Raw genomic sequence first — 24,019 nt, forward strand, 5'->3', positions numbered from 1 at the left:
CAAGCGCACCCCACACGCACGACGATTGTCTACTGTGACAACAGCAGCGCCTCCTACCTCGCCAACAACCCTCTGCAGCACCAACGAACAAAGCATATTGAGATCGATCTTCATTTTGTTCGAGATCGCCTCGCACTTGGGGAGGTCCGAGTTCTCCATGTTCCATCCAGTTCACAGTTTGCGGACCTGTTCACGAAAGGACTACCGACACCGGTGTTTCACGAGTTTCGTAGCAGCGCACGAGTTTCGTAGCAGCCTGAACGTCCATGGCCATGGAGTTCCGGCTGAGGGGGGTGTTAAACAACCTGTGCATTGTAACGTTAATCTCTGTTGTAACAGTCCTAGTCTTCAGGAACCCACGACGCCCAGGCCTGCGTGCCGCATTAGTAGGGCGATCGTTCTCCACCTTCGGGTTGGTATATATCCCTTGTATTGTGTAACAGATAGAGATAAGGAAAGGATCATTCTCTCTAACTGCTCACACCCCCCTGACTAGCAACAACAACAGCCTCTTCCTCCTTCCTCTGCAAACAGCAGTAGTGAGCACAGCAGACCAGCACTAGCCACCAGCATACAGCTGCACCCTTCTCCAGCAGTACATCACACCACCAGCAGCAGCAGTGAGAGCACAAACAGCTCAGCAGAGCACGCAGCAGCAACAGCACACAGCACCTCCTCTTCCTTCTCCCCCTCAGCAGCACCAGCAGTTGCGACCTACTCCTTGGGCAAACAGCAGCAGCAACTGCCTCAGATGCAGTTACCCTACTTCCTCCTCTCGAAACGCAGCAGAACGGAGATGGTCCGGGGCAGCAAGAACCAGCCCTAGCCACCGCCCCGTCCTCCTCGCAGCCTCTCCGCGCGAGAGGCTCGCTCAGATCCGCGCCGACGCCTTGCCAGGCCTCGCCGTCGTTGTAACCTCAGGCCCCGCCGTCCATGGCCTCTGATACCATGTTAGGATCGAGAGGGAGAGCGGTACCTTCAGACTGCTCGAGCTAAGTCTGGCAACTCGCGTGAGTTCCTCTCCCGTGTGTGTGGCGGCTCTCTCATCAGGGGAGGACTGGGAGCACCTATTTCTAGGTCACCACAAGGACTGGGCCTTGTGGGCTTAAGTGAGATGGGTCAGACAGCTCATACCAGTTTAACAGGATGTATATAGACGTATTTTAGAGTGTAGATTCACTCATTTTGCTCTATATGTAGTTCGCATTGAATCTCTAAAAGGTCTTATATTTAGGAACGGAGGGAGTAGCTTGCATTATGAGCAGCCTTTACATAACTGGATATGGCTTATAAAATGTGCCAAGATTTGGATGGTGAATGGTGCAAAGAAATGGTTCAGTTTTTGTGTTGGTTGTCTAAGAGGATATCAAAATAAATTGATTGCCAAATCCACTAGGCAACGTGCAACAACGATGATCATACAAGGAGAAAGTACACTTTACTCCCTGGAACTATCAACGAGGGGTACTTGACACCTAACTATTTTCCATCTCACTTAACCCCACTTCCAACACCAGTTCACTCTATCGACTATAATGGTTTCTAAAGGTAGTAGCACACACGAACAGAACGTGCCTTTGGGGCCATCACGGGCAGCCTCGCTGACCTAACCGGTGAGGGGGTCCGAGAACGAGGGATAGATGCATGCTTGGGTTCACCTTTCTAGTTGGAGAATGGGCACTAAATTCGATGGCCCATCAGCAAAGAGCATGTTGATGTAGTATCTGATGTTTGGATCTACGTGAGCATGAGAACACATGCTCGACAAAAAAATCAGCAGCGACATATAATAGATTTTGCGAGGGAGATATGGGAGTTGGAAAGGACGAAAGGGTGATGCAGCTGACACACATGCAAAACCAGGTTCAGTGGCCGCTACATGGACGTAAGACCATAGAAATCGTCATAAAAGGTAAAGTGATACAGTTTTTAAAGTTAAGGTGGTTAGGTGAGCCACAAAATGGACTAAAATGGACTTTTTCCACAATAGAATAAGTAGATAGCTTTTGTGATAGTTGAAATCAATATATAATTACATAACTAAACAGATGATCCGTCTAACTTACTTATCTTAACATGCAAGCATGACACCTCAACATGCAACCATGTACGGGCAAAGGTGCACCTCAAAACCCAACCATGCATGGAAAAGATCCACCTCAACATGCACCCAGGCATGGAATTTAATGTTGCTTATATTGTGTGCTATTATGCTACCTATTTTCAATAAATATTTTACAACTATACAAATCAAGTACAACAAAACATATATATTTTCAGCTTTAGTTCTAATACTCATTGAAGTTGGGGGGCATGGGGGCATCATCTAGTATTATTTAAAATGGGTTGCACACCTCTCAGAACTTGCGGTTGAGTAAAATAGAGATACCTTGGACAAGCTATCAAAAAGCATATCAAAGAACAGATCGACGCCAACATTTGCAACATCTCCAGATTGTTGCTCACCAAACATGCTTCCAAATCCCCTAATACCCATATCCTTCTCTGCGACATGGAAACCTTGACCAAGATCCGAATGCTCTTCAATAGCTCCAAGTCTATCCTGTAGATGGAAACATTAAGTTTACAGATGAAGATACGAAAAGATCTATTAGATTGCAGGAAAAGCGCATTGTTTAAAGTTGACTATATTTTGGGTCATTGTTGTTAGGAAAATGCAACTTGTATTCCCATGAGGCCATAGGCCGATATATATACATGTACAGGTGTGGAATATGTGCAAGAAACCCCTTATACAATTGGATAAGTACAAAAGGGTACATGGCTATATTATATATACTCTAACACCCCCCCCCCCCCCTCAAACTCATGGTGGATGAACAACACAGAGTTTGGAGAGATAGAAGCCATGTTGCGCTCTAGTCTGGGCCTTTGTCAGGAAATCCGCCAACTGTAACTCGGAAGGCACATACTTAAGAGCAATAACCTGATCCTGCACACCAGCGCGCACATAGAAAGCATCAACACCAATGTGCTTGATGAGCTCATGCTTCACAAGATCACGCACAATGCTTATAGCACCTGTACTGTCAGATAAAAGCAGAGTAGGTGTAGTGACAGAAACACCAAAGTCCTGAAGTAACCACTGTAACCAAGTCACCTCTGCCGTCAAAAGAGCCATCGCTCGCAACTCAGCCTCTGCACTCGAACGGAAAACTGCGGTCTGTTTATTCGTCTTCCAGGCAATGAGAGAACCACCAAGAAAAACATAGTAAGCAGAAAGTGAACGGCGATCTGAAGGATCACTAGCCCACGTAGCATCCAAATAGGCTTGAAGCTGTAAAGAACTAGAGCGAGGAAAGAATAGATGGTGAGAGATCGTATCCCGAAGATATCGGAGAACACGAAGGAGGTGACTATAGTGAACCGGGGTGGGAGCGGAGACAAACTGACTCGGAATGTGAACCGGATAAGAGATATCCGGACAAGTGACATCTAGATATATAAGACTGCCAAAAAGATGACGATAACGCGTCGGGCTAGATAGAGGGTCACCACCAGTATCACGAAGGTGAACATTGAGCTCCATGGGCAACAATGCGCTCGTCGGTAAGAGCAACACGAGCAAGAAGATCCTGGATGTACTTTTTCTGGGATATAAAAAAGCCATCAGAGGTAGAAGAGACTTCAATCCCAAGAAAGCAACGAAGAGGTCCAAGATCAGACATAAGAAAGTGCTCACTAAGACGGGCCTTTACAAAGGCAATATACTCGGGGTCATCACCAGTGATGATCATGTCATCAACATAGAGAAGAAGAGTCCGACCACGAGGAGAAAGGTGGACAAACAATGCTGGATCATGAGCACTTGTTGAAAAATCAGCGGCAGTCACCACAGAGGCAAAACGCTCAAACCAGGCACGGCTTAAGGCCATAGAGAGAGCGACGAAGACGACATACCATGCCATCAGGAACAGAATACCAAGGTGGTGGCTGCATGTACACCTCCTCACGCACCTCACCATTAAGAAAGGCATTCTTAACATCAAGCTGAGATACAAACAAGTGGTGTGCAGAGGCCACGGCAAGAAGTGTACAAACAGTGGTCATATGGGCCACAGGAGCAAAAGTCTCGTCGAAATCACGACCATGCTCCTGCTGAAAGCCACGAGCCACAAGACGAGCTTTGTAACACCCAAGAGAACCATCGGAGCGAGTCTTAACCTTGTAGACCCACTTACAAGTGATGGGACGAACATCAGGAGGAAGGGAAACAAGATCCCATGTACCAGCGCATTCAAGTGCATCAATCTCCTCTGCCATCGCAAACTGCCATTCAGGATGAACAACAGCCTCACGATAAGAAGTCAGCTCAAGAACAGCAGCAACAGCGATGGGAAATCCAAGACGATCAACAGGCGGACGAGGACGAGAACGCAAGCCATAGGTAGTCTGAGACGAAGAGGACGACACATCCGCAGAGGCATCCACATGACGTGAACGACGAGTGTAACACTGAGGAAAAGATGGAACAATGCAAGGAGGAATCGCCAAGGTAGAATCGAGGGTGGAGACGGAGAAGTCACCGGAGATGAAGGTGCAGAATCCGGTGACATGCTAGGTGAGGAAATCGTGGGAGATGGTGGCGGCAAATCGGCAAGAGGTGGAGAAGCAGAGGTAGCGGAACGAATAGACAAAGGCTTGATGGGGGTGATAGGTGTGTCAGAAAAAGTGAGGAAAGAGATATCCTCCACTGAAAAGGTCGAGGAAGATGGGCGCGGTTAGAAGGGACGAGACTCATCAAAATTCACATCCCGAGAGATACGCATCCGACGACTGATAGGATCCCAACAACGATAGCCCTTATGCTCATCACTATAGCCTAAGAAGACACACTCAACAGACTGAGCGGTCAGTTTGGTGCGTTCTCGAGGGGCAAGAAGAACATAGCAAACACAACGAAACAAACGAAGCATCGAATAATCGGGAGAACGATCAAAAAGACGCTCGAAAGGAACACCACCTTGTAGAGCAGCGGAAGGTTGTAGATTGATGAGATAGGTGGAGGTGGAGACGGCCTCAGCCCAAAAATGAGGAGAGAGAGAGGCAACGATCATCATCGCACGAGCCGTCTCAAGAAGGTGACGATGGTTGCGCTCAGCCACACCATTATGAGCATGAGCACCAGGACAAGAAAATTGAGCAAGGGTACCCTGCTCAGCAAGAAATCCACGCAACATCTTGGAGATATACTCTCCAGCAGAGTCAGCAGCACGAAACACTCGAATAGGCGAAGAGAACTGAGTGTGAACCATGGCAGCAAAACGCTTATAGATAGATAAGACCTCACTACGAGAAGACATGAAATATATCCACGTATGTCGAGAGAAATCATCTATAAAGATAATATAGTAGCGATGGCATCCCTTCGAAGCAAAGGGAGCTGGAGCCCAGACATCAGAGTGAACAAGGTCAAAAGGATGTTGAGACACAATCTCGCTATGAGGATAAGATAACTGGACCTGTTTACCAAGCCGACAACCCTGACAGTCTAAAGACACACCGCCAGAGATGGATCCAAGAAGACCACGCCGAACTAAGGATGAGAGACGAGAGCCACATAAGTGACCAAGGCGATGATGCCACTGCTGAAAAGAACCGGTAGGCAAGGCAGCAGAGGTGGAGAGACTGGCTGCGGTAGCAGCAGATGGAAGGTGAAGCCAGTCAAGCTCCCAGAGACCCTGAGAGTCACTGCGTCAGGGACCAGCACCAAGAAGAGCACAAGTGTGACCGTCCAGAACTGAACATGAGTCAAAGTCAAGAATGACTCCGCAACCAGAGTCAACAATCTGACCACCAGAAATGAGTTGTATGGTAAGCCGAGGAACATGAGCAACATCGGGAACATGAAAAGATGCAGTGCTAAGAGTGGCTCGGCCAGTAACCGGGAGAGAAGTACCATCAGCAGTAAGAACATGAACAGGAGAATCGAGAGGTCGAGTAGATGACAGAGTGGATGAATCATTAGTCATATGAAAAGATGCTCCCGTATCAAGAATCCATGGGGATGTACCTGCTTGTGTAGAAGGTGGTCTCACAATGCCAGAAGAGTCCGTAGCAGAACCAACAGACCCTGTCGATGAAGAACCAAAAGATGGAGCTATCAGGCATCGAGATCGCACAATCTCCGCTTAGTCAGTGGCGCAACTGAAGATGTCGATGTAGATGCACCCGATAACAGAGTGTCGGAGGCAATCAGCAAGGCGCGAAGGCACCCAATCTCCTCCTCGGTGAAGTACACAGCTAAAGCAGGCGACGGAATAGCACCGGGAGAGAAGCGGCCACCACCATTTGTGGAAGCCGCTAAGTATGACGACGTAGCATCACCAGTATCGTCTGCAAAGGCCGATGGTGAAGACGAGGCCGTATGCAGACAAGCACTGTCGGCGCTCTGGGAATGGGGGTACCCAGACCTGCCTGCCTGCGGCCCAGGGCTGGCCCACTTCATCAACCACAAACCAGCGGGCCCGGCACCGCTCAAGAGAAGGCCCTCGCGAGGAAGAGCAGCATCAAGACCCGCAGGGAGCCTCCTCGTGTCCTGTGTCTTCCTCACCATCGAGTGAGTTCCTCACCATCGAGTGAGTTCCTCACCATCAAGAGAAGGCCCTCGTGTCCTGTGTCTTCCTCACCATCGATGAGTTCCTTGCCATCCCCGACAAGTAGTGAGTTAGGCGAATCCAAGTTGCAGAAGGTCTCCGCACGCCCCCCTTGTCGTGTCCTGAATCTTTCGGGTTTTACAGAGCCCGAAATCCGACATTTGGCGCTCCAGGTAGGGGGCGCGTGTCGGAGGCTCCACGCCAACAGCAAGATCCAGACCTCGACTCGACGACTCCATGGCAAGTGCAACCACCGACAGCCGGCGGTCCTCGGCGGTGAACAGCGTCCGGGCGGGCAGGGCTGCCCCGGCGGTCGCCTGCATCCTCGGCGGATCTCAGGTGCTACCTTCCGCCCGTCACGTCAAGCGTTTCCTGCAACGCGGGGGGGGGGGGGGGGGGGGACTCATCCAAGGCCCAAGCCCGCGGAACACCGGGTATGGCCGAAGGTCAACATCACCTTCGGCCCCGACGATCACCCTAACTCTACGACGGCCACCAGGACACTTCCTATGTTCTGCACGCCGACCATGCGCGGCGTGGCCGTCTCCAAGACCCTCATCGACGGCGGCGTGGGCCTCAACATCATCTCCATAGAGGCCTTCGACGCGCTGCAGTTACCCCGAGAGCAGCTTGTGCCTTCAAAGCCCTTCTCCGGGGTGGCGGCAGGATCTGTCACCCCTGTGGGATGGATTCGCCTCCCCGTCACCTTCGGGACCCGCTCCAACTTCCGTACCGAGAAGATCGACTTCGACGTCGCCCACATCCACCTTCCGTACAACAAAAGACTTGAGGTACAAGAAAGGAAATATAGATTAATATGACTTCGTAGAGAGACCTAGACCTAGACCTATAATATTACTCCTTAACACTCACAACTATGATTCTATGGACACAACTATGATTCTATGGGCAGTTGGCAACACACACACACACACGGCTTGGGGGATGACAGAGCGAGGATCTGCCTCAAGGCCTATGGTTACACGACATCACAAGCGAGCTCGGTGTCCAAGGTAATCATGGAGTACCTTAATCTAGTTGTCAAAAAATCTGATTATCTAAAGAACTAAAGGATCATTTGTTTTGGCATTGGACAATGGCCATCTCCTTGGAAAGGTCGATTTTGATCCTTACTTCTTTCTTGGATGATTGTGTTAGGGAATTGCAACTTGTATATCCAGGTGGCCACAGGCCAGTATATATACACGTGCAGGCGTGGTACAATATGCAGAAAACCTCTTATAAAACGGGAAAAATACAAAGGGGGACACAGCTAAATGTACATAACTCCAGCAGCCCGAAGGAACTCCGGCTTACTCTATGGAAGAGCAGTGTCAAGTGTTGGACCTGTAGACAACAAGCTCAATTCATGGCTTGAAACAGCTGCAGAACGTACGAGCGTCAAGGCTATAAGGGGCTGCAATCTCTCATCATCCTAACTCTAGTGGATTGCACTTCTGCACTACTTGTGCGTCTTTAACAGGGCTTTGGTTGAGGTCATCTTGATCGAGGTAGAGCAGTGTCAAGTTGGTTGGAGCTAAAGAGCTTTGGAGATTGTCGTTGCAAGCCAGACCACCAGATGCCTTTACAACTTCTGCAGTTTTAGTGTGTCGTTGTTACTCATACAAAATGACCAGCGCTTAGATGTGTGTTCGACAAGAGAAAACAATGGAACAGATAGTGCATGTGATTAAGCTTGGGACATGTAGGCAAGAGCATATCCACTGCACCAGCCAATCTGTGAACCAGGTGCACCAATAGCTTTTGGACCATTAGATGAAAGCAACGGATCAGATCTTGGTCAAAACTTGGACCATATCATATTTGCAGAAGCAACCTTATTAGTTTCAACCCGCACTTCACATCCCACTCTTCCATCAATAAATCTGTGTGTTCAATTTTTTAGCCCAAACACTACAATGGTCATATTCTGAACCGATAGTCTGGTTTCGATTCCGTCTTGACTTGGCAACTTTGTCTTGATGAGATCTTTGAAACAAGATCAGTGTTGAATATGTTTTTGAAATTCTATTTTATTTTATTTTTGAAACTTAATTTAAGCATATGTACATCGGACCGACATGTGGAGGGAGAGGCAAAGTTACAGAACTTCTGATAGGATGAGCATAGACAATAGAGCCGCTGCACCAGTTGGGCTGATGCACTGGGTATGTTCTCCATGCAGGCCCCAAGGAAGTACTTGATAGGCTACAATAGGGCTAACAGGATGAGCATAGACAATATAGAGGTCTGCAGCACCCGTGGATGTTACAATCGCCCGCACTACCCCGAGATCCACAGCGAGGCACGGGAACGGAACATCTCGCCACCACTAACAAGGGTCCTTTGCATCATGTCGAACGTCGCATCCTTCTGTCGAGATCCTTCCGGTTGAGGGGAGTCAATTGCATAACTTGAAACTAACTGGTCAAGAGAAACGTCCACCCACGATGGGATCCTAAGCTTTGAAAGACGGGAAGAGAGTAGACTTAAAACTCGCAAGGAGGTACGAGAGGAAGTGGAATGGGATGAGGAATAAAAGAAGTCCTATTTAGATCTATCCAACACATTTTGCAAAATAGCACTAGACATAAATGTGACTGTTAGTGAGGTTATCCTACAGGCTTTGCGAACCATACCGCTGCGAAAACCATTCGGAACCTGGGCTCTGATACCACTTGTAGCACCCCGGGATGTTACAAGGTCCACAAGATGGTGAATAATAGTTATAGGCCAGCTAACTGATGTTTATAGTTATGATTGGATATCCGTCATCTGTCATGTAAGACCGTTGAACCGGTAAGCGCCCACGCCCATCTAGCTTTGTCACTTAGGGCCCAAGCTCATGTGAGCAGGCTGACCTAGGAAGGGGCATCCAGCCCCCCAGTTCCTGTGAGAGCCGCCACACAAGTGAGTCCATGTGCGAGCCACCAAACACGAAAATGAACCCCGTCTGAAGGTACTCCTCTCCCGATTCAACATGGTATCAAGCCAGGTTGCGGCGGCGCTGGCGAGGCGGTGGGTCCCGACGGGGTCAGGCAAGGGGAGGTTCTTGCTCTCGCTACTGTGGCAGGACGGCTGCTCGCCATGGCTGCACAGGCGCTGTGCGCGCGGCGGTGACGCGGGTGCTGCTGTGTGGCAGAGGAAGAGGAGTCAGGCGAGGTGCAGCTGTACCACAGGAGAGAATGTGCTGCTGCTGCGTTGCGCCAGGGGAGAGAAGAAGAGGTCCGCTGCTGCGCTGCGCCAGGGGAGAGAAGAAGGGTAGCTGCTGTGGATTCTTTTTCCTTCTTCAAGGATCGATCTGTTCCTGCAGGAGCTGCTGCTGTTGCTGTTCCTGCTGGAGCTGCTGCTGTGCTGTTCCTGCTGGAACTGCTGCTGTGCATCTGAGTTGCTGTTTTGCTGCTGTGTGCAGGTGCTGCTGTGGAGAAGAAGTGTGGATGTGGTGCTGCTGGAGCACCAAAGATGGCTGAACCAAATGCTCTTGCTGAGGCTTTCAAGAAGCTCGCAAGCTCGCTAAGATCCTTGCAGAGTCCAACTCCAACTCTGGGGCCATTGTTCCTCGACAAGAAGTGTCTCAGAAGATCGAAATGTCGCCCCTGGACATGAAGCTAGAGAGGCCACAAATTATTTGAGTTGGTCCAGGAAGGCTTTTGTGGGCTGTGGAGCAGAAGGAGCTTGATGGACATTTGTTGGGCACCGTTGCAGAACCAGGAGGCAAGAGTAGTGCGGAGGGAAAGAGGTGCAAGGTCATCCACTCTGTACTTATGGTGTGGTTGTTGAACTCCGTGGTGCCCTCCATTAGACGCTCTCATTGCACAGGTCAAGGACAAGATTAAGTTGTTGCGCCAAGATGATGGCATGTCAATGATGGCATACGTGGCAGAACTACAGGCTCTGTGGGCAGGCAGACCAAGATAACTGTGATCCTCTAGAACTCTAGGATGCAGCTTCAATCGAGTCAGGACACAAATGGAAGGCACGCAGGCGTGTGCTGAAACTTTTGACTGGCCTCAAAGGTTGCTTTGATGGCAGGAAGGCTTCTCTGCTGCACCAACCAAGTCTGTCTACTATTGTCAAGGCTATTGAAGTGACGACTCAAGAGGAGGTGCCCTATCTATTGAGCATGCAGACGTGAAGGTTGTGCCAGTTTCAAAATTTGCAGTCAGTGGGCGCATGGAATGGGGAGATCCCAACAAATGTCATATCTGTGAGGAGGTAGGACATTGGAAGAGGGAATATCCAACTCATGGCAGAGGCAGGGGATACAACAGACGGGTGACCTGTCAGAGGCAGGAGTGCTAGAGGCAAAGGTGGCTATCCAAGACACTCAGGGGGTTAGGGGGCTCATGTGGCCGTTGCAAGAGACACTGGGACGTCAAAAGGCAAAGTTGTCCATGATGCTGCCTATAGAGACTTTGCTCATCGGGCCTCCACTAATGAAGATAATCCGGAAAGAGCATCTCTTGCTACTAATGAGAGTGCTCTAGAGTGTGTTCTTGACTCTGGAGCATCTAAGCATGTTGCTAGTAAATCCTGCGTATTCGAGTCCTACAATAGGCATCCTCCTTCTCACACGGTTACTATACAAACAGTTGATAGCACAAAACAGCCTGCCATAGGGGTTGGTACAGTAAAGTGCACTCTGACCATCTCCCTATCCTCAGTTTTACATGCGCCCGCTTTTCCGACCAATTTGGTCCCTTTCAGTGCTCTCATTGATCAAATAGATTGTCGTGCGATCCTTGACAGATTCGGTTGCGTGATTCAGGAGCGACAGACAAGGTAGATGGTTGGGACTGGCACCAGTCATAGTGGGCTTTGGTACATGGACCAGGAGGTGCAGCCGGACTTGGTGTGTGCCGCAACCATGGAGGACAAAGAGAAGGAGGCGATGATCCATCACTCTAGGATGGGGCATGTATGTTTTGATAAGATGAGTAGAATCTTTCTAGATGTTATGTGTGGATAGGCAAGGGCAAGTTGACATGTGATGTTTGTGAATATGTCAAACACGCAAGAGCCTCATATGTGAGTACGGGACTTAGAAGCATATCCCCTTTTGTGTTGATTCATTCAGATGTATGTAGATCTATGGACGTGCCCAGTTGTGTCAATGTTATGACCGGTACAACGTACCAACGGAGGAGGCCCAATGGGCAGGGTTAGTTACGGGCTTAGCCCAAGTTATCTTAGCTATACTAGAGTCCAAGTTATATTAGAGTCCAAGTTATATTAGAGTCTAAGTTATCTAGGGTTTAGTGGAGGCTGTCCTCCTTTATAAACACATGTACCCCTTCGATATTATGCAGACAATAAACAGTATGCTGTTGTCGTCTCCCTCAGGAGACGGGAGCCCCAAACCCTAGCCGCCTCTCTCTCTCACGCCGCGGCGGCGCCCAACAGCCGGCGCCGGCGTCCCCAACCTCGCAGCCTGCACTTCAACCCCTACAACCTACGTCCGAGACCTGGTAGAACCCTAGCCTCTACCAATTTGGTATCAGGTAGCTTGGGTTCGATAAGTTTGTCGGACCTTCCCACCACCACCGCCGCCGCCACCACCGCCTTCCCCGCCACCTCGCAGCAGCCGCCGCCGCCGCACCAGTCGCCGCCGTCGGCCACCTCAGGTCCGGCCGCCTCCGGTACCGCGGCCCTGGCGGCCGAACCCGCCCCCGTCCTCTCCCCGGCGGAGATGTCCTCGGCGATCCGCGACCTCAACCTGGCGGTCTCGAACCTCCGGACTTTCCTCCAGGCTCCGTACGCAACCCCGCCACCACCGCCTCCGCCGGCGGCGCCCTTCGCGCCACCGCCCCCGGCTACCGTCGCGCCCCAGGGCCTGCCGATCACCCAGGCCCAGTGGCCGCCGTCGACGTCCCCGCTACCGACGTGGATCGACACGCCGACCTACACGACGGCGCCGCTACAGCCGACGGTTTTGCAGCCACCCGCCCCCACCTTCGGTGGTTACACTGACAAGTACGCCGGGAGCTCCGTGGTGCCGCAGGACTCTCCTTCCGCCGCGTTGGGTCGTCACGAGGGCACCTACGCGGCCTCGCCACACGTGCAGCAGCCGCCCCGCTTCACCAAGCTGGAGTTCGCCACCTACGCGGCACCGTCGACCCCCTGAACTGGCTCAATCAGTGCGACCAGTTTTTCAGGGGGCAGCGGACCATGGCATCCGACCGCACGTGGATCGCCTCCTACCACCTCCGTGGCGCCGCCCAGACGTGGTACTACGCCCTCGAGCAGGACGAGGGTGGGATGCCTCCATGGGAGCGCTTTCGCGACTTGTGTCTCCTCCGGTTCGGCCCCCCCATACGTGGGAGCCACTTGGCCGAGCTCGGTCACCTTCCCTTCACCACCTCGGTGCAGGACTTTGCCGACCGCTTCCAGACGTTGGCCTGCCATGCGCCTGAAGTCACGGCTCGCCAACGCGCCGAGCTCTTCGTCGGCGGCCTTCCCGACCACATCCGCATCGACGTCGAGATGCGCGACCCCCAGAACCTGCAGACGTCCATGTATTACGCACGCGCGTACGAGCAGCGCGCCAACGCCCTGCAGCAGGCGTTCCCGGGCCGCGGCACGCGTCCCTCGACCCGCCCCGCCCCAGCGGCCGCCACCCCGACACGCCCCGCCCTGCCGGCCACTACTGCCCCTGCGCCGACACGCACCTTCCGGCGCTTGACGTCGGCCGAGCAGCTCGAGCGGCGCCGCAAGGGCCTGTGCTTCAACTGCGACGAGCCGTATGCGCCGAGTCATACGTGCGCCCGCCTGTTCTACTTAGAGACCGTCGACGACGCGAAGGTGGAGGCCCTCACCGCGGAGCTCCACGCCACCACACTCTCCGAGGCCGGCGTCACGACCTACGGGCCGGTCGACGCGACCGCCTTCGTCGTCTCCCTTCATGCCATGGCTGGCATCAAGACGGCAAAGATGATGCTGCTTCCGATGACGATCAACGGGGAGCGTCTCACCGCGCTCATGGACACGGGTTCGACGCACGACTTCCTGTCCGGGGACGCCATGCGCCGCCTTGCACTCCAACCGGCGGGCTCGGAGAAGTTCAGTGTCACCGTCGCCAACGAGGACCGCCTTGCTTGCCAGGGGGTGGCGCGGCAGGTTCCCGTCCTCATCGGCGATGAGTCGTTCTCCATCGACTGCGTCGGCATCGACCTGGGCTGCTACGACTTCATCCTCGGCATCGACTTCCTGTCCACTCTCGGCCCCATCCTTTGGGACCTCGATGTGCTGTCCCTTATCTTTTGGCGCGAGGGCGGCCGTCGCGTTCAGTGGACAGGCATCGACGGCTCCAGCGCCGTGACTCCGCAGCTCCAGTTGATGGCAGCCGCACTGGACGAGGCGCATCCCCTACTGGCCGACCTCCTGCAGCAGCACAGCGACATCTTCGACGAGCCACATGGCCTCCCTCCCGCACGGCCCTGTGACCACCGCATCCACCTGCTGCCGAACACGGCACCTGTCGCCGTGCGCCCGTACCGGTACCCTCAGCTGCAGAAAGACGAGCTCGAGCGTCAGGTGGCGGTCATGCTCGCGCAGGGCATCATCTGAATTTCGACATCGCTATTCTCCGCCCCGGTGCTCCTTGTGCGCAAGCCCGACGGCACATGGCGCTTCTGCATCGACTACCGCGCCCTCAACGCCCTGACGTCCAAGGACAAGTTCCCCATCCCCGTCGTGGATGATCTCTTGGACGAGCTACACGGAGCACGCTTCTTCACCAAGCTCGACCTTCGCTCGGGCTACCATCAGGTGCGCATGCACCCTAACGACATCGAGAAGACAGCGTTCCGCACTCACCATGGCCACTTCGAGTTCCTGGTGATGCCGTTCGGCCTCTCCAACGCGCCGGCGACCTTCCAGGCCCTGATGAACGACGTGCTCAGCCCATACTTGCGTCGCTTTGTGCTTGTTTTCTTTGATGACATTCTTATCTACAGTGCAACTTGGGCGAAGCACCTACAGCACATGGCCATCATCTTCAACGAGCTTCGAGCACATCGTCTTCACCTCAAGCGCTCGAAGTGCTCGTTCGGCACGACCTCCGTCGCATACCTGGGGCACGTCATCTCGGCGGATGGGGTAGCGATGGACGCGGACAAGGTCGCCGCCGTCGCCGCGTGGCCGACCCCGCGGTCACCGCGGGCGATCCGCGGCTTCTCGGGCCTCGCCGGCTACTACCGGAAGTACATCCGGGACTTCGGCCTCATCGCCGCGCCACTGACGCGTCTCCTTCGACGCGACGCCTTCTCTTGGGACGAGGAGGCGACTACGGCATTTGAGGCTCTCCAGCGGGCGCTCACGACGGGACCCGTCCTCCAGATGCCGGACTTTGATATGCCGTTCGTGGTGGACTGCGACGCCTCTGGCATCGGCTTCGGCGCCGTCCTCCACCATGGCGAGGGACCGCTCGCCTTCTTCAGCCGCCCCTTCGCCGCTCGCCATCACAAGCTCGCGGCCTACGACCGCGAGCTTATTGGGCTGGTTCAGGTGGTGCGCCACTGGCGGCCTTATCTTTGGGGCCGGTCCTTCCATGTGCGCACGGACCACTACAGCCTCAAGTTCTTGCTGGACCAGTGCCTCTCCACAGTTCCGCAGCACCAGTGGATTAGCAAGCTCTTCGGCTTCGACTTCACCGTCGAGTACCGCCCCGGCCGTCTCAACACGGTCGCCGACGCCTTGTCCCGCCGCGACACTGAGGATGTCGCGGACGACGTCGCCATGGCTGGCACTATCATGTGCATCTGCTCCGGGCTATCTTTCGCCTTCATCGACGACATTCACCGGGCAACTTCGAAGGCCGCGGACGCGCAGGGCCTGCGCCAGCGCATTGACGCCGGCGAGCTGGACGCGCCCTGGCGCTTGGACGAGGGGCTGCTCCTACATGGCCGCCGCATCTTCGTGCCCGACCATGGCGACCTGCGCCACCAGGTCCTGACCTTGGCGCATTCTGCAGGGCACGAGGGCGTGCAGAAGACTCTCCATCGTCTCCGTGCTGATTTTTACATCCCCGGTGATGGCGCGATGGTCCGCGACTGGCTGCGGTCGTTCGTGACGTGCCAGCGAAATAAGACGGGGACACTACGACCCGCGGGTCTACTGCAGCCGCTGGACGTACCCTCCCAGGTGTGGGCGGATATTTCCATAGACTTCATCGAGGGCCTTCCCAAGGTGGGCAGCAAGTCCGTCATCCTCACGGTGGTTGACCGCTTCCCCAAGTACGCGCACTTCATCGCCCTGGGTCATCCATATATAGCCGCCTCCGTGGCGCGGGCCTTCTTCGACGGCATCGTCCGCCTCCACGGTTTTCTTTCGTCCATCGTCAGCGATCGTGATCCCGTGTTCACGGGACATGTCTGGCGGGATCTCTTTCGACTGGCGGGCGTGAAGCTCCGCATGAGCACGGCGTTCCACCCTCAGACAGACGGCCAATCCGAGGTGGTCAACAAGGTGATCGCCATGTACATGCGCTGTGTTACTGGTGATCGTCCACGAGCTTTGGTGGACTGGTTGGCGTGGGCGGAGTACTGCTACAACACCTCCTATCACTCCGCCCTGCGCACCACACCTTTCGAGGTGGTCTACGGGCGCCCACCTCCGGCGATGCTCCCTTACGAGTCTGGGACGGCTCGGTCCGAGACGGCGGCGACTTACTCCGCACCCGCGACGACATTCTGGCTGAGGCGCGCCAGCGTCTTCTCCAAGCACAACAGCTGGCTCGGAAGTACTACGATACTCATCATCGCGAGGCGGAGTTCGCGGTGGGTGATTGGGTGTGGCTGCGCCTCCTTCACAGGACCACGCAGTCTTTGGACCCGCGCTCCAAGCGCAAATTGGGACCTCGTTACGCCGGTCCCTTTCGTGTGCTCGAGCGTGTCGGCACACTCGCATACCGCTTGGAGCTGTCAGCTGGTTCTCGCCTCCACGACGTCTTCCATGTCAGCTTACTGAAGGCCTACCGCGGGGACCCTCCTGCAGCGACGCCGGCCCTTCCTCCTACTTCGGATGGCCGCCTCCTTCCAGCTTCCGCACAGGTGGCAAAGGTGCTGCAGGCGCAGCAGCGTCGCGGCGTCTGGCATGTCTTGGTACAGTGGACTGGCCTGCCAAAGGAGGAAGCGACTTGGGAGAAGCTCGACGATTTCCGCCAGCATTTTCCAGATGTTCAGCTCGAGGACGAGCTGTTTGAGAAGGCGGGGAGAGATGTTATGACCGGTACAACGTACCAACGGAGGAGGCCCAATGGGCAGGGTTAGTTACGGGCTTAGCCCAAGTTATCTTAGCTATACTAGAGTCCAAGTTATATTAGATCCAAGTTATCTAGGGTTTAGTGGAGGTTGTCCTCCTTTATAAACACATGTACCCCTTCGATATTAAGCAGACAATAAACAATATTCTGTTGTCGTCTCCCTCAGGAGACGGGAGCCCCAAACCCTAGCCGCCTCTCTCTCTCTCACGCCGCGGCGGCGCCCAACCGCCGGCGCCGGCGTCCCCAACCTCGCAGCCCGCACTTCCACCCCTACAACCTACGTCCGAGACCTGGTACAACCCTAGCCTCTACCAGTCAATGAATGGAATGAAGTACTTTGTTACATTCATCAATTGCTATTCTGGTATGACTTGGCTTTATTTGATGTGTCACAAAGATGAGGTGTTTAGCTTTTTTTAGAATTTTCATGTCTTCGTGAAGAATAAGTTTCAGGTGATCAGGACTGACAATGATGCAGAGTATGTGAACAACACCTTTGGGGCCTTCTTGTCTGATCAAGGTATTCTTCATCAAACCTCATGCCCAGACACCCCTCCTCAGAATGGAGTGGTAGAAAGGAAGAATCGACATATTCTTGAGGTTACTTGGTCATTGATGTTTACCATGAATGTGCGCAAGTACTTGTGGAGTGAAGCAGCTATGACAACCACATACTTGATCAATCGGACACCATCAAGAATACAAGGCATGAAATCTCCATGTGAGCTAGTATATGAAGAAACTAAGTTTGTCGTTCTCCAAAAGTTGTTTGCCAGTACTTGTTTTGTTCGTGATCATCGTCCTTCTTTTGAGAAACTTGGTCCGCGAGCAGTGAAGTGTATCTTTCTAGGCTATTCTTCTAGTCAGCAGGGGTATACATGTTGGTGTCCCTTCGAGAAACGCAGGTTTCTCAGTATGGACGTCACCTTCAGGGAGCTTGAGCCATTATATGGTGAGCCAAGTGTGTTGTTTCAAGGGCTTGACCATTCACACTCTGTGCACGATAGTCAAGCGGGGGAGAAAGTTGTATCTCACACTCATGATTATTTTGTGTACACCAACACTGATGATGATGTGCAGGTTCAAGTCCAACCAATTGTGGGTACAATTCCAATTAGTACTCCCACTGGTGTTGATGTGCATGTTCAGGCTCATGTGTCTCGACGTGACCATGATGTGACTACTCTCCGCTCGTGTGAAAGCACGGACGTGACCACGATGTGACTACTCATGCATGCGGGCACGACCACGGCCGATTTTGAGAGCGTCACGTGGCACGGTGTGTCCAGTAACAGCGGAGGCTAACAGTCAACCCTTTTGACCAACGGCATACCCCCATTTGGGCATTGGTGAGGGTGGGTGGCACGGGGGAAGGGAAAAGTGAGCAAAAAGAGTTGGCTTGGGCAAAACTGAGGAGGAATAAGCAATGGGGGCACAGAAATAGAAATCCCTTGCTAATAACCCAATTCAACATGATAGAACAAAACATGTGGAAATTGATCGCTTCTTCATTCACGAGAAACTTGATGCTGGGATCATTAGCCTTACTCATGTCAAGCTTTGGGCAACAGTTTACAGATTGCTTGACAAAGGGGCTGGGAACAAAGGACTGTAACTTAGGCATGTGACAAGATGGGAATGATAGATATCTACCATCCATCTTGTTGAGCCGATAAGGGCCCAAGCCCATCTAGCTTTGTCACTTAGGGCCAAACCCATGTGAGCAGGCTGACCTAGAAGGGGGCATAAATCCTCCAGTTCCGTGAGAGCCGCCACACAAGTGAGTCCTCGCACGAGCCACCAGACACGAAAAGGAACCCCGTCTGAAGGTACTTCTCTCCCGATTCACAAAGACATTCTTAACTTTCTATAATCAAACTGAGTGCTGCTTCTAGAACCACCAAGAGAAGGTGACCCCACTTATCAGAAAAATTGCATAGACAATGAACTAATACTCATGCAGAGTTCAGTAAGGGCTGGAGAACACTATATTATGCCTTGAAGCTGCAGGAAAGAAAGGAGAAGCTGGAGATGGTGGTTAGAACATTTTATGTTGATGTTTAAATATGCTTTCAGCATAAGGTACCTTGAATGCTAAGAGCATAAATATTGAACAAAAACAAAAAATTATAAAGCACTGCTGCAGCAGCTCACCATGGCAATTCTGGAAAGCAAAGACTTGTCAGTATAGAAGAGGTGTGTGAAACCCTCTCTGCCTGATCTTCCTACTCTTCCTCGCAACTGCGGTTGAAAAGAAAAGCAGCAAACTTGAGGTCCAGACCTCAGATTTCATACAACATTTTTTATTTTTTTTGCCAAAAAGGCAAAGTAAGAAACTGAGAACTAAAACCACCTGATACAGCTGTGCGAGCCCAAATAGTTCTGCATACTGGACTATCATCGTGTTGGCATTTGGAATATCTATTCCACTTTCAATGATATGTGTGCATACAAGAATCTTTATTTCCCCACAAGAAAACTTTTCCATAGCAAGTTGTATATTTTTTGACACCTTCTGTGAGAAAAATATATAGCAATAAAATTGGTCATTGAAGCCAAAGCACCATTCAACTATGCAACAAGAACATAAATTATATGGAAGTTTTAACATCAAATGTGTTAAAAGAGTTATACTATGTTCCATGTATGGCCTGTATATTTTCCCCGTTGTATGAGGGATTTCCTCCCATATTAACCACTTGTACATGTATATATATACCAGCAAATGCCCCCCAGGAAATACAAGTTGCATATTTCCTATCATGGTATTAGAGCCCTAGATTTTTTTTCGCATGCGCAACTCATGCTCTTCACGATCCAATCTTTCGCATTGCCGCTGGCGATGTTGTTTTCTTCGCCGGTCATCGTTGTTTTCTCTCCCACTGGCCGCCGCTTGCCCATGCTTCTCTCGCCCGACCCGCGTCATGCCTTCAGCCACCAGGCCCAAGTCAATGCCCGACATTAGCCGCCCGACTCCCGGTCAAAGCGCCCATCGCTCGCTCTTGATGGAAGTACTCATCGCCTGGTCGATGCCCCCATGGTACCTCTTCAGGGCGAGACCACCTGATCCCCGCCTGCCCGTCACCTGTTAGACCTCTGCTTGCCAAATCCCGCCGGCCACCGCCTGAGTTTGTTGCCTCCCACCAGAGTCCGCCGGCCCCGATCCGCCTCCGGCCCGACTCCGCCCGGATCCCATCGGATTTCATCGCGTCAGTGCCATCTTCGTTGGTTGTTTCGTTTGGCTGCTGATGTTCACTCGGGCTTCGCCGTCGGGCTATGTCACCATCCCCCATTGCCCGGTGATTTTTTTGTGGTACTAACTACGCTCGGTCTGTTACCTTTATGCGCATTCATATGCGTGGCATTATCTCTAGGGTGGTCTTTCTGGTGAGGTCCCCTGTTTGCCACGCCCAGTTCCTCCTGTGGCTCCTACGCTGCCGACGCCGCCAACTCTTGTCGAGGATGCTACTCAGGCTGCTAAGGATCCAACTAAGGCTGTTGATGATGCTGCAGTTCATGCTTATGACCAGCAAATCTTGGCCTATGAGGAGGCTCTTCCCACTTACCATGAGGCTATATGTGCTTGCACTCGCTGGTTTAATGATGATGCTCATGCTGCGGCTGCTGATGATGCTGTGGTTCATGCTTATGACCAGCAGATATTGGCCTATGAGGAGGCTCTTCCCACTTACCATGAGGCTAGATGTGCTTGCACTCGGTGGTTTGGCAATGATACTCATGCTGCGGCTGTTCTCATTTCCAGTGTTCAACCTCAGTTTGCCACTGAGTTTATGGGCCTCACTACCATCTTTGAGATGTGGAGCCATCTTGGCCAGCGCTATCAGCCCTTTGGTGAGTGATGCCTTGTACCTATATGCGGTTCACTAGGAGCATGCTCTTCAGCAGCGCAACTCCACTGTTGATGAGTTCTACACATAGGCTTCTGCTATCTGGCGCCAACTTGACACTCTTCGCATTGCTGGTTGTGGTTCTTGCTGTTAGAGAAATAGCAACTTGTATTATTAGGAGGCCAAAGCCAACATATATACACATACATGAGGATGCCAAAACCCTACAGGAGGATTCCAAGAGACTAGAATGCAAAAGACCAAAAGACATCACTAATATAACTCTAACACCCACCCCCACCCCCACCCCCCACCCCCCTTCAAACTCATGGTGGATCCACAACACTAAGTTTGAAAAGGTGAAATCCATGTTGCGCTCTACTCTGGGCCTTTGTGAAGAAGTCTGCTAGTTGTAACTCAAAAGGCACATACTGAAGAGCAACAACATGATCCTGCACAACAACGCGCACATAAGAAGCATCAACACCAATATGGTTGGTAAGCTCATGCTTCACGGGATCGCGCGCAATACTGATAGCACCTGTACTGTCTGACAAGATGATGGTAGGTGTAGTAACAGTAACACCAAAATCCTCCAGTAACCATTGTAACCAAGCCACCTCTGCCGTCAGAAGAGTCATGGCTCGCAACTCAGCCTCTGCACTCGAACGGGAAACCGCAGTCTGTTTCTTCATCTTCCAGACGATGAGAGAACCACCAAGAAAAACACAGTAAGCAGAAAGTGAACGGCGATCCGTAGGATCACTAGCCCACGTAGCATCTGAATAGGCCTAGAGCTGTAACGAGCTGGAGCGGGGAAAGAAGAGACAGTGAAAGATCGTGCCACGAAGATATCGTAGAACACGAAGGTGACTATAGTGTGCCGAAGTGGGAGAAGAAACAAACTGACTCAAGATATGGACTGAATAGGAGATATCCGGACGAGTGACAGCGAGATAGACAAGATGACGATAACGTGTCGGATCAGACAAGGGCTCACCATAAGAAGGACGAAGGTGAACATTGAGCTCCGTAAGAGTCTCAACAGTGCGCTCATCACTAAGAGTTGCACGAGTAAGATCCTGGATATACTTTTCTTGGGAAATAAAAAAACCATCAGAGGTGGAGGAAACCTCAATTCCAAAAAAGTAACGAAGAGCACCAAGATCGAACATAAGAAACTGCTCACTAAGACGGGCCTTGACAAAGGCAATGTACTCATGTCATCAACATATAGAAGAGGAGTCCGCCCACGAGCTGAAAGGTGGACAAACAACGCCGAATCATGAGCACTCACTGAAAAACCAGAGGCGTTCACCACAGAGGCAAAACGCTCAAACCAGGCGTGAGGGGCTTGCTTAAGGCCATAAAGAGAGCGCCAAAGACGACATACCATGCCATCAGGAACAGAATACCCGGGTGGTGGCTGCACATAAACCTCCTCATGCAACTCACCAGCAGGCTGAGTGCAGTGCAGCCCGACGGACGGACGAATTGAAGCGAGATGGAGGCCGATAGGAACAGCAGGCCGAACGAGGACCAAATCGATCCATAGGAGTGAACGAACAGAGCCTCAATCTGGCCGCAGTTGCAAACACACGCGCGACCATGTGAGCACCTGAGGGCAGTCGCGGAAGCCAGCCACGGTGCGAAGAGTCACGGAAGCCAGCCGCGGTGCGAAGAGGGTGGGGCCGGAAGAGCAAAAGCCAGCAGCAGCGGCGATGACTGGCGGACGGAGGCGACCGACGGCAGCGACGGGTCGACGGGAACAGCGGGAGGCCAGCAGGGTGGAACGCGTGCAGCCTGGAGCAGATCGGATCAGACCAAGGGCAAGGTAGATCGTGTTGTGGTGCGCAGCAACGAGAAAGAGGAATCTGCGACGATCGGTAGGAAGACGACAGCGACGCAATGGACGGATCAAGCACGAGTTGCGCGTGCTAAAAATATGGCCTAAGCTCTAATACCGTGTTAGAGAAACAGCAACTTGTATTATTAGGAGACCAAAGCCAACATATATACACATACATGAGGACAACAAAAGGCTACATGAGGATTCCAAGAGACTAGAATGCAAAAGACCAAAAGACATTACTAATATAACTCTAACACTCGCCAGTGCTGCTAGGTTGTGCTGTCAGACTTGAAGTTTCATCGCGTCTACTTCTTGTCTCGACTCCGCAAGGAGTATGAGCCCCGCAGCGCTCAGTGTTTGCTCGCGAACATATTTCTCTTCTGGAGATGCTTTTTGAGATTCGTGCTGAAGAGACACGTCTTACAAACGAAAACAACGCACACGCCGACCCCCTGCCACCAGCCGCCTGCTCCGTCACCCTAAGGGCAACCGAAGCCAACACCCTACAACCATCTCCAAAGCCACCGCTCCAACATCCACACCGGCCCCGAGGTTGCGATCCAGTTGAGTCGATGGCTCTGCTGCTCAATCGACCCAAGACAACACCGTATGCGCGGGAGATCTTTACAGCCACCGTTCCGACTTCCATACCGCCCAATAGGACGCACACTCGCCTGGCCGACGACGGAACTCCTAAGTCAGAGAAACAACCTGCAACTAACGAAGGACCGGACCTCCAAAAGGCATCGCACCCAAGAAGGAAGCAACTGAACGCGTCGATGCCCGATGCAACCAAGGCCGGAACTTAGGTCTTCGCCCGGAGAGTCCGAGACCAAGACGACGAGGGAGGTGAGATGTGACCAAGGCCGGAAGTTAGGTTTTTGCCTGGAGAGTCTGAGATCAAGACGATGAGGGAGGCGAACGGGCTTCACGACAACACCTCCAAGGGGGGAAACAACGTCCAAGGATGATGCCAACGTCGGCATCAACTACGGTCGACCTAGGTTTTCGCCCGGAGCTCACCAAACCCATCGTAACAGCAGCCGCCAATCACCACCCACACACAGCCAGTAGAACCACCATAACACCTCAAGCCGTCAAACCACCCCGCTCCTACCACCAAGTGTGGCGCTGCATCCTCCAAACCCACCGTCGTGGTGCCGCGGACCGGCCGCCGCACCTCCGCGCGAGACCACACGAGCCACATCCTAACGCGCCAAGCCTCCATGGTGACGACAATGTGCAGCTCGCGATCGGAACGGGCACACAGGAGGCTACCGCAATCACAGTCAAAGTCACAGTCGAACGTCACGCAGAGCAGCACCTTCGAATCCTTGCACCAGCTCCAAGCCACCCCGCGACAGATGCAGCACCAAGGGCACACGCCTCACGCCGTCACCCTACCATGCTCTTGTGAGATCCACTCCTGCCATCAAGCGAC

At 52.6% G+C, this 24,019-nt stretch overlaps 1 protein-coding gene across 10 annotated transcripts in view; it reads right to left on the reverse strand.

The window, feature by feature from the left end:
- LOC123448538 (ATP-dependent DNA helicase At3g02060, chloroplastic) overlaps window positions 1-24,019 on the reverse strand; it is a 77,036-nt gene that overhangs the window by 15,119 nt on the left and 37,898 nt on the right. For 5 of the 10 annotated variants that reach the window (XM_045125475.1, XM_045125473.1, XM_045125471.1 and 2 more), the window contains 3 exons: window positions 19,232-19,393; window positions 19,033-19,119; window positions 2,390-2,563 (listed from right to left, as the gene is read on the reverse strand). In XM_045125475.1, the coding sequence (XP_044981410.1) occupies window positions 2,390-2,563; window positions 19,033-19,119; window positions 19,232-19,393 (423 nt within the window). Of the gene's footprint in view, window positions 1-2,389; window positions 2,564-19,032; window positions 19,120-19,231; window positions 19,394-20,700; window positions 20,874-23,918; window positions 24,005-24,019 lie in introns of those variants that run through there. The other 5 variants (XM_045125472.1, XM_045125478.1, XM_045125474.1 and 2 more) reach the window with 5 other exon arrangements.

Source organism: Hordeum vulgare, chromosome 4H (assembly GCF_904849725.1).
Source record: "Hordeum vulgare subsp. vulgare chromosome 4H, MorexV3_pseudomolecules_assembly, whole genome shotgun sequence".
Classification (NCBI taxonomy): Eukaryota; Viridiplantae; Streptophyta; class Magnoliopsida; order Poales; family Poaceae; genus Hordeum; species Hordeum vulgare.